At 35.7% G+C, this 10192-nt stretch overlaps 2 protein-coding genes across 4 annotated transcripts; both read left to right on the forward strand.

Annotated features, from left to right (window-relative positions):
• On the forward strand, positions 623–4033 carry LOC18586321 (ethylene-responsive transcription factor RAP2-7). 2 transcript variants are annotated; one of them, XM_018129662.1, is made up of 10 exons: positions 623–1260; positions 1363–1388; positions 1505–1535; positions 1643–1730; positions 1823–1968; positions 2201–2245; positions 2361–2458; positions 2553–2674; positions 3040–3156; positions 3552–4033. In XM_018129662.1, the coding sequence occupies exons 1-10, from the start codon at positions 701–703 to the stop codon at positions 3804–3806; spliced, it is 1488 nt and encodes a 495-aa protein (XP_017985151.1). In that variant the 5' UTR covers positions 623–700; the 3' UTR covers positions 3807–4033. The 2 variants fall into 2 exon arrangements, with proteins under 2 accessions (XP_017985151.1, XP_007009698.2); XM_007009636.2 differs by lacking the exon at positions 2201–2245.
• LOC18586322 lies at positions 6099–10192 on the forward strand. Of its 2 annotated transcripts, XM_007009638.2 has the most exons (7): positions 6099–6572; positions 6817–6925; positions 7809–7968; positions 8867–9015; positions 9099–9250; positions 9465–9579; positions 9731–10192. In XM_007009638.2, exons 1-7 carry the CDS (start codon positions 6151–6153, stop codon positions 9857–9859), a joined length of 1236 nt encoding a protein of 411 aa, XP_007009700.2. In that variant the 5' UTR covers positions 6099–6150; the 3' UTR covers positions 9860–10192. The 2 variants fall into 2 exon arrangements, with proteins under 2 accessions (XP_007009700.2, XP_017985167.1); XM_018129678.1 differs by lacking the exon at positions 9731–10192 and having other exon boundaries at positions 9099–9276.

Here is a 10192-nt window from a genome sequence, read left to right on the forward strand (position 1 = left end):
TACCTAATTAAGTATTATGATTTAGGATAATAATCTCCAAAATTAAGTTTTAAAAACACTTGTAAAAAAAAATATTTGACCCCAAAAAGAGAAAAAGGCCTTTTTTTGCGAAGAATCACCAAAACCCATTTGCTCACTTTGTGCATGCAAAATTATGAATTAATCATAATATATCATATTTAATTGAGCTGTAAATAATTAACAGTTAAAATTATATATCAAATATCAGAGGTAAAAATAAAAAATAAAAAATAAAAAAGAAAAAAGAAAAAAGAAAAATATAATTAAAAGACACACACCCACCCAAAAAGGAAAGGGCAAGTGTAAACAATGGTACCTTCACTGTTAACACGTCCCCATTAGCTTTTGCCCTTTTTAGTTCTCTTGTTGCCGGTTACTGTCTCTTGATCAAACTGTCCTTTGTTTTTCCTTGCTCTCTCTCTCTCTCTCTTTGCTTCAATCCTTTCACCTCTTATATCATACCTCTCTCCAATGCAATCTTGTTGAGGTTTTTCTTATCCTACCAACCGTTACAAGAAGAGAAAGACCAATCTTTTCAAACACTTTGACAGTTAATTTTTTTTTTTTCGATTTTCTTGTTGGTTTTCTTGANAGTTTTGGTTTTTTTTACGTTTTTGTTTTTTTTTTTGGTTTTGAAGATCGAGGGAAAAGGTTGTAAAAGCTTAAAAGAAAGGAAAACATGTTGGATCTTAACCTTGATGTTGTCTCATGTGAGTCATCTTGTGATGAGAACAAGATGCTAATGAATGGAGACAAGCTACCTGGAGGTGTAACATTAACTCATATGGAAGATTCAGGTTCGACGAACTCTTCCATCATCAACGCCGAAGAAGTTCCATCCAATGCCGGGGACGAGAACTCTTCCAACAACGATGCTTCCGCACTCATTTTCGATATCTTAAAGAAAGAAACGGATGAGACCACCACCACCACCATCACCACCAATGCTGAAAAGGTCGAAAACCCTTCGCCGGATTTCGTTACGAGACAGCTTTTTCCGGTCACCGGAGAAAAGGGCGGTCTAGAGTTGGAGTTTAGAGCTAGCTTTGGAACAAAGTCTTCGGCTAGGCCTCAGTGGTTGAATTTATCTTATGCTGAGGCTAGTCGTGAGGCAGAGTTGAAAACTGTCCCGCTAAAGCCTCAACCAAGGAAGAGTAGGCGGGGCCCAAGGTCCCGGAGCTCACAGTATAGAGGTGTCACGTTTTACCGGCGAACCGGCCGATGGGAATCACATATATGGTAAAAAAATTCATATAAATATATGTATATATTCATATATATTTTCTACTTTTAAGTATATTTCTTCTTAATTTAATTCTTTTTGTTCTTTCTTGTGTATAGGGATTGTGGGAAGCAAGTATATTTAGGTAAATAAATGATTCATTTATTTTTGGTTAAGGAGTGAATGATTTTGTTCATAATTCATAGATTTAGATTCTTTGCTGATAAGGGTATACTTGCTTGTTCTTTTTCTTTCTGTCAGGGGGATTTGACACTGCCCATGCTGCGGCCAGGTGAGAATTCTTTTCAATTTTCTTTTGTATGATAAGCAGTTGTATGTATCATAATTTTGTTTCGTTTTAAAATTTATTTATTTTCTCTAAATTTGGATCTTATTCAGAGCATATGATCGAGCTGCAATCAAGTTCCGGGGAGTTGATGCTGATATCAACTTCAATTTAAGTGAGTATGAGGAAGAGATGAAACAGGTAATTACTCATATAGCAGAAGACTAATTATGTTACTCTTTATCTTTATTTTGTTTACTTTGATTTTTGATCGTAATTGGATTGATCTGCAGATGAAGAATATGAGTAAAGAAGAATTTGTGCACATCCTTCGACGTCAAAGCACCGGATTCTCAAGGGGGAGCTCAAAGTACAGAGGTGTAACCTTGCATAAATGTGGTCGATGGGAAGCTCGAATGGGACAATTCCTGGGAAAGAAGTGAGAATCTCTTTGACTGAAGCAGTGTTTCAATATGAACTGAGGATTAGATTTAGCCATGAAAGTTTAGTATACATATTCTTGTCTGTCACTTGCATAATCCAGATAAGGATTTTAATTAAAAAACTTGTTGTCGTGTTGTGCTTTCTCTTAATGAATCAACATCTAAGATGACAATCGAAAAGGGGAAAAAAATTGTATAGGCAGTGAAGATTATGATCCTTGCTTGCAGGTATATTTATCTTGGATTATTCGACAGCGAAGTAGAAGCTGCAAGGTCTTTTGTGATCATAGTTTTATTTCCCTAAGACATAGATTTTATATAAAATCAAAATGTAATTCAATATGGTTTAATCTAACTCAGATTTGACTTTTTCCATTTCGGGATGCAGGGCCTATGACATGGCTGCAATGAAATGTAATGGAAGGGAAGCTGTAACCAACTTTGACCCAAGCACTTACGAAGGGGAAATTACAAATAGTCTAGGAGGTACTCACAGATTCCAAGCCTGTTATTATTTAGTTCAAAACAAGTTTCTGATCGATTGTTTTGGATAATGAATTTTCTTATGCATTGAGTGCAGGCAGTTCTCACAATCTTGATCTGAGCCTTGGGATTTCTGCCCCTTCTGTCGCCCAAAATGCAAGCAGCAATGCAGGGGATTTCCATTTTCAGCATGCTGCTAGTGCCAGAGAGAGACCAGTGGTATAGTCTTGGTCTGCAGGCTATTAGAAAGTTGTTGACTAGGGGTGTCAATCTTGATTGGGAAGCCAAAATTTCCCAGCAGATTGGTTGGTTCCTTGAAACCTTGGATCTTAGACTCAATGTCTTCGAAGAACAACCAAATGCCATTAGGCCCCTCAATAATTAGTTTGTAGTGGTGGCCTTGTAGCCTTAGAGATTAGCTTGTTCTTTTGTGCTTTTGTTCCACCAACTCTACCCTCCTGAAAGATGCCTTAATTTTTAATCTGTCTCAGTCTTGCTTCCATGTCTGCAATCATCCTCTTAACTATCCTTTTGTAGAGCTGTTTGACAGTTGATACAGAATTTCCCTTCTGTGTTTTTGACAGTTTGAGAGCTCTGCTCCTACATCTACTGGTGTAGAACCTCAACATGGTCTAACAATAGGATCTAAGCACCCTCCCATATTGTCTGGTGTTTATCCTGGCCTATTACCAAACAATGAGGTATATTTTTCTTTCATTTCATTGGCTCTTTGCATGTTGTTTCTACAATTTAAGACATGACAGTAATTTGTGTTTCCATCAGGGTGGACACCAATATCATTCGTCTGTACAAAAATTTGCATGATAGTACTTTTCATATCCTTAGGGCATTTACTTTGAAGTGTGGACAGTCATGTTTCTGTCTCCTTTATTGATGCAAACCGCACAGAATTAATATCAGAAGTGATGATTACACGTAACACATTGAAACTCTCAATTAGGAAGATTTATTACGTTGTTTCAATACCTGATTTTGAAATTTCTTTTTCAGCTAACACTTTAAAATTTTCCGCCAACAATGTTAAATACATATCAGGGATACAGAATGTAATGATTGAAAGATCTTATGGTGACAGGAAAGGGGTATGGAGAAGAGGATCGAAGCTGTTTCCACGACAAGGTTTTCAAACTGGGCATGGCAAATGCAAGGCAATGGCAACATTACGGCAACTCCAGTGTTTCCTATTGCAGCATCATCAGGATTCTCTTCATCCAGTGCCACTGCATTATCAACTGCTTTCCCTTTCAGCAATTCTGTCCAAAACGTCTGCCTTCTGACACCGGCCACATCCCCAAATAACAATTCTTATTACTTTAGTTACAGGAGCTGAAATCAAACAAGACCTCGAACCGCAACTGCTCTTCATTATGCTCTTTAGAAAAACTAGGTGAGCAAAAAAGAAGCTGAAAACAATTGGAATATTCTGTAGAGTTTGCACCTGTTACAAGTGTGTAATAGAATATCAAGCAATTCTTGTTACAATACTCAAGGGGCCTGCTGTCATAACATTTTTATGTTAGCATAATCCTCTGCAGGACCTGGTGCAATTACAAATCACTTGGTTCTTACCATCTAACATTACAGACTATCAACATGGCCTCACAGGGTTAGCCTAGTTGGACCCTAATTCGTATCCAGATTCATCAGGGACTTGGGACTAGTAGCAGTTTAAGCATCCATGGTTCCAAAATAACAGCGTTCTGCACAGTGACAGACATGTGGAAGAAAATGATTGCTATAATGAAGCAAGCAAAGAACATTTGAGAAAAACCAAGAGGTTGCAGGCCCCCCCAACCCCGCCCCCTTTTAAGAGGAAAACAAAATCTACAATTGACAGAAACTGCTTAAATATAAGTAAATCATCCTCGTGGCAGGAAATTTCCTCTCCAAGATTTGGTTTGTTTTTTCAACCGGTGCAATGGTCAACTTCAACCAGCTCAAGCTGCAACAGGGCATGTAGCATTGATGGTTGAGGTTGCAATGTCCAAGCTTCAATTGCCCCAATTTACTCAAAACAAAAAGAAGTTGTTGAGATGCTGCAAGTTGCAAAAATGATATCTGGTCCCCCCACATACCTTTGCTCCAAGCCCTATCATATTAATGACTCTACATTAACTTCAACCTACCCCCAAGTTGCACCCCACCACAGCTCCAAAATCTCATCATACACTCCACATTCATTTCATGTATCTAGTTGGTACGTTATTACATTGCTCATTACTTTTTTCTTTTTTTTGGACCTTCATGTCATTAACATTTATTAAATCATGTGTAAATTGTGTGGAGAATGTACACAAAGTATTGAGGATGACACTGAGGGGGAGCAGAAGGTGTTGTCAAATTATAGTGGTGTTGGTTTCTGATAGGCTTTGTCTTGTACTGAAATTGTTTCTGAGATCGGGGGTAGCTGGCAAATTGATAAGTGGCAATGACCTTCAAGGAGACCATCACCATGAATTTCCCCTCAAGGAATTATTAGCTGTCTGTCTGTCTATTGGTTTATTCTATATTTTCTATTACAGGGTTCAGATCTTAGATATAAAAATGACAAAAAAAAAACCCAAAAATGGGTATTTTATTTCTTGCCAAAATTTGATTCTAACAACAAAAAATAATCAAAGTATGTGAACCAAATTCAACTCAGCTAAAAATGTTAAGAGGGAAACCCAAACAAATGGGTTTGATTTGAATCCATTAAAATTTTTTATTTGAGTAATTCTTCCTATTTCAGTAATTTTTTTATATTTATTATAGTAAAAAAATCAATCAAGTTTAAGTAAAATTTAATTTATTGTAAATTTTAATTCTGAATCGATCAAGTTCGAGTTCGAGTTGTTATTTAATTTAGATATTGACATATCAAAGAAATAAAAAACAGATATTAGATCGAGATCGGATAAGGTGGATGAGTTCGATATTTTGCCACCTCTTAAAAAAACCATTTTATATTGAATTCGAAAATAAAATCTAATATTTGAGGATTATTTATAATTATTTTTTTAAAGTAAAAGCCCACTAAGCTGATTGGACCTGAGTCCTATATTTCTTGCTAGCCTTTACTTGGCCCAAGATTGATTTTGGGCTCCCTCACGGGCTCACCGCCTTCGACTAAATATAATTTTTTTCCTGAAAATATTATTTTCCGCTCTTAATAATTAGAAAAACATTTTTTTATATTGTAAATTGTTTAAAAAATTAGAATGCATGATTTTTCTCTCCTTCTTACAAGAAAAAACTATTTTCTTCTGGTCTTAAGAGGGATATCAATGGGTACTTTTTAATAAAATATTTTATATTATTTGACTCAATTAATTAAAATAAAAATATTATATATAAATAAGATTCGGATTTTTGATATAAAATTTTAATATTATATATATAATTTTTTGTTTTAAATTCTTTATAATTAATATAATACTTAATGAAAATTAGGCATCTAAAAAGTAACGGGTTGACATCTTAATTATTTTTGTAAACTTGTTATTTTTCATGATTAAACCTGCTTTCTTTTTTTCAATAAAAAAATATATAAACAAAAGTAGAAAATGAAGAGAAAAAAACAAATAATTAGAAAATGATTTTTTTTTTAAAAAATACATTGTTCGTAAAGTAAAACATCCATAAAATGGCAAAACCAGAGGAACTGCTTGTTCGTCCTCGGACGAAAAAGAGAAATGTGGCGTTCCATTCGCCAACTCCCTTCCTTCTCTGTACGTACAGCCCGCACCCAAGCACTGCCTTACCCTTCCTTACTCTCTTTCTCTGCTTCTCTCCCTAAACCCCAATCCTCCTCCTCCTCCTCCTCCTTCTACTTCTTCACTCCCGCTAAAACCCTACCCGCCACCGCCACGTCATCGCCCACCACCATCATCTTATGGACCTTCAACGGCGGCAGAGGCGGCGGAAACGCAACCCGGGGTGTGCCCGCCAGGTGCCTTTCCTCGATTCCGACGCCGCAGCCGGAAACGATGGTTGATTGGAACGACGCTGTTTCCTGCTCTGAGGTCGGTGATGGCGGGGACAACGACAATGGTAGAACGTTGGAAGAAGACACTAAACGTTCTATCCCAGTTCGAGCTTATTTTTTCTCCACCAGGTTTTTATTGGTTCATTTTATTTTTTTTGCAATTTTTAAAATAATTATTGGATTTTCTTAATGGAAAATAATTAGAATCAATTTGTTCTCAAACGCTGTTGTTCTTTTATTAGTGTCGTTGTTTATCGGAGTAAATATTTGAACTTTTAAACTCGAATGCTTAAACCCTAAACCCTGAATTTGTTCACTTATTTATCTACTTAAAATTTATTAATTAAATAATTAACTTCTGTTTTGGGTGTAGTGTGGATTTGAGACGATTGGTGGAGCAGAACAAGCAGAATTTTATACCACCTACGTCGCGAATGACTAATTATGTAGTTCTTAAGTTTGGCAATCTTGCTAGTTCCCCTGTAAGTTAATTCTAACCTTATTGGAGAATTTGGTTTTGTTTATAATCTGATGTTAAGAAAGATCTATTTTATATTTGCTAACTAGTTATGTTGTATGAATGCTGTCTACTCAGTGATGGCATTTTGTTTCTTATGTCATATTTAATCATTTAATTTCATGCAGCATAACTGTCATAATTTGATTCATGAAATGAATATAGAAATGTTTTCTTTCTTGTAGGGCTGACATATTTGGTGTTTTAGTGACTGAAAACTGAAAAGTTTGCAGTTGTTGGCAGTCTAAACCGAAAGTTTGTTAACGCCATATCTCTGAACTATTAAAATTGCCAAAAATGAAGATCATGAAACTTCCATGTCTCTCCCAGTGTGCAAAACTTATTAATGCATGAATTAATTTAAGTAATACAAAAGAGGCCGTGCTTGCCACTTTGCCAGAATCCTGATTTATTTTTAAGCTGTACCGTGTTTAAACTGTATCCAGCAGGTTTGCTCTCTCCCTCTCTCTGGCATCAGGTTCAATGGATATAAATGTCTCTAAGCCTTTTGTGTTTTATTTAAAGCTTAAATTACTAATTGTCAAATGGAGGAACGAATACAAGAATATATGGTTTGCGTCATATAAACAGTTGTCTGTCAGGATGATTCTGGATTAATTCAGAACAGATTTAAATTGGGAATGAAAAATTTCTGTACAAATGTGAGATGCGTCCATCATTGGTATGAAGCATTGCCACACTTTTTGTCTTTGTTAAGTTTTTTAGAAACAAACCAATAGTTTTTTATTCAAACCATGCACATCTTCTCCTTTCTTAGATTTTTTTGAATTCTCTAAAGATGAAAATCAAGTAAAATATATTGTTGATGGATATGTTCCTTGTTTCAGGGTCCTAGTGCTTTCATAAGTGGAAGTGACAGCTGTTTCATGGTCGTATTCCAGTATGGGTCCATTGTGTTATTTAATGTTCGTGAACATGAAGTGGATGAGTATCTGAAAATTGTTGAAAAGCATGCATCGGGATTGCTTCCAGAAATGAGAAAGGATGGTGAGTTCTTATGTCCTTAGTGAATTTATCTTTTAAATCACTATTTTATGCTCCTTCTCTAGACTGGTCATGAGTAGAGATCTAACATTTAGAGACTGTAAGGTTGGGAGCTAACATGATTTTATTAATACAAAAATAAATAATGTGCTCATGCAGGTAAATTCTGTAATAGTGTACAAATTCCCTTCATCATCCATCTTGTCAAGATCATCGGTGCAATCTTGTCAAGAGAAGAGTATTTAATAATGCTCAAAACAAAAAAATTTAACACCTTGAAGATAGACTTTATGGACCAAATATCATTTTATCCTTTCTTTCTCCTGTCTTGTAAAAAGGTTCTGTTTACCTCTTTCTTTTGCTAGCCTTTTTTGTAACTTGTTATGTTGTTGTGAACAAGGAAGAAGGTTCTTCCTAAGAAGGATTGCCTTAAAGCAATGGAAAACCATGGCTTAATTATCTTTTGTCATTGTCGTTTCTCTCTCTCTCTCTTTTTCGGTTCATAGCATTTCTTGCCAATTGTTTTCTCTCCTTCTTATGAATGTGCACGCTTGCTTTCATTAACTTACATTATGGTTTCTCATATCCTGTGTATATTGACACACACTACATATACAGGCATGTGAAATAGGGTTTGGTGGGAAGTGAGGGGATTGAGATAGCTTGGGTATCAACTTGATATTTTCCTCTCATTTCAATGGGTTTCTTCTACGTATTGGTTTTCTTTCATTTTTGACTAGACCTTTTTTTTTAAAACATATTCTGCTTGATCATTCTTCTGCACTATGCCCTGTTATTAAAGATTAGATCTGTTGCTTTCCTAAGGAACAGGGAACCACGCAAGGTACTGCATCATAGGAGTTTTTGTTCTATTTGGAGTTGATATGTTATGATTTTGCAGAGTATGAGGTAAGAGAGAAGCCAAGTTTAAACACATGGATGCAAGGTGGATTAGATTACATTATGTTGCAGTTCTTGAATATTGATGGAATCCGTACCATTGGAAGTGTTCTTGGTCAAAGTATTGCTCTTGACTACTATGTGCGCCAGGTGTGTAGCATTTGATCTCCAATGTCTATTTTCTGAACATTTAAGTTGATAATGATTCTCAAAACTTTTTCTTTATATCTTAGGTTGATGGAATGGTTGGGGAATTTACGGACATTAACCGTGGGATGGAAAAGACGGGAACATTTACTATGGACAGCAAAAAACTTTTTCAGATAGTGGGAAAGGCAAATTCTAATCTTGCTGATGTGATTCTTAAGCTTGGACTTTTTGAGAGGTAACTTCTTACAGCCCATTCTGAAGGTAATTGGCACACGGTATATGTCACGACCTTGGAATTTTGTGTGACTATTATTTCCAACTTGTGATAATCTATTAATTTCACTGTATCTTTTTTTTATTGGTTTCATAATGGGATAGAAACACCAATAGGCATGTCTTCTTTGTAGTGTATGCAGTTTAGCTCATGCAATTTTTCTTGGTTTTCACAGATCGGATATTGCCTGGAAAGATGCCAAATATGCTCAAATATGGGAATTTTTACGAGACGAATTTGAATTAACGCAAAGATTCGCAAGTCTTGATTTCAAGTTAAAGTTTGTGGAGGTATGGTGTTTGCTCTCTTAGAAATTTGCATTTATAAAATGGGCAATGCAGGACACAGACTTGCATATGAACAACTCAGACATGTTAGAACTGTAGAAACATTGGAAATTACTTCTCTGCAAACATGTGACATCCTTTTCTGCCTTTGCAGCACAACATTCGCTTTCTTCAAGAAATTCTTCAAAATAGGAAATCAGATTTTCTGGAGTGGCTCATCATCGTGTTGATAAGTACCGAAATTGTTATATCTCTTTATGACCTTATTAAGAGGTCGCTATGACCCTTGTACAGAGGTTAGCAAATTTTCACATCGACACTAGTTACGATGCATAAGGTCATGGTCAAACAGTTTTTGATCAAAGGTTGCTGTTGCTGTACATTTATTTTCTTGTTAGCTTTGCTGTTACGAATAGATTAGCTACATTGGTACACTTAGTTTTGTTGTAAATGATATGGGTTCATACAAATTGAAAAAGTTTGCTGTCAAGATGAATGTTAGAACTTAAATATCAGCATCAAGATTCAAGGAAAAATATACCTAGTGAAGAAGTCTGTTACTTCATCCTCTACAATAGGGTACCCTTTGGAGCATGTTAAGAAAATCGTTATATCA

Source organism: Theobroma cacao, chromosome 10, assembly GCF_000208745.1.
Source record: "Theobroma cacao cultivar B97-61/B2 chromosome 10, Criollo_cocoa_genome_V2, whole genome shotgun sequence".
NCBI lineage: Eukaryota > Viridiplantae > Streptophyta > Magnoliopsida > Malvales > Malvaceae > Theobroma > Theobroma cacao.

Excerpts from the sequence above, each read along its gene's own strand:
- LOC18586321 (XM_018129662.1), top strand. The coding sequence starts at position 701 with ATGTTGGATCTTAACCTTGATGTTGTCTCATGTGAGTCATCTTGTGAT. Across the intron at positions 1,731-1,822 it reads ATGAGGAAGAGATGAAACAG|ATGAAGAATATGAGTAAAGA; the intron begins GTAATTACTCAT and ends ATTGATCTGCAG. Across the intron at positions 3,157-3,551 it reads GCCTATTACCAAACAATGAG|GAAAGGGGTATGGAGAAGAG; the intron begins GTATATTTTTCT and ends TTATGGTGACAG.
- LOC18586322 (XM_007009638.2), top strand. The coding sequence starts at position 6,151 with ATGTGGCGTTCCATTCGCCAACTCCCTTCCTTCTCTGTACGTACAGCC. Across the intron at positions 6,573-6,816 it reads GCTTATTTTTTCTCCACCAG|TGTGGATTTGAGACGATTGG; the intron begins GTTTTTATTGGT and ends TTTTGGGTGTAG. Across the intron at positions 9,251-9,464 it reads AAGCTTGGACTTTTTGAGAG|ATCGGATATTGCCTGGAAAG; the intron begins GTAACTTCTTAC and ends TGGTTTTCACAG.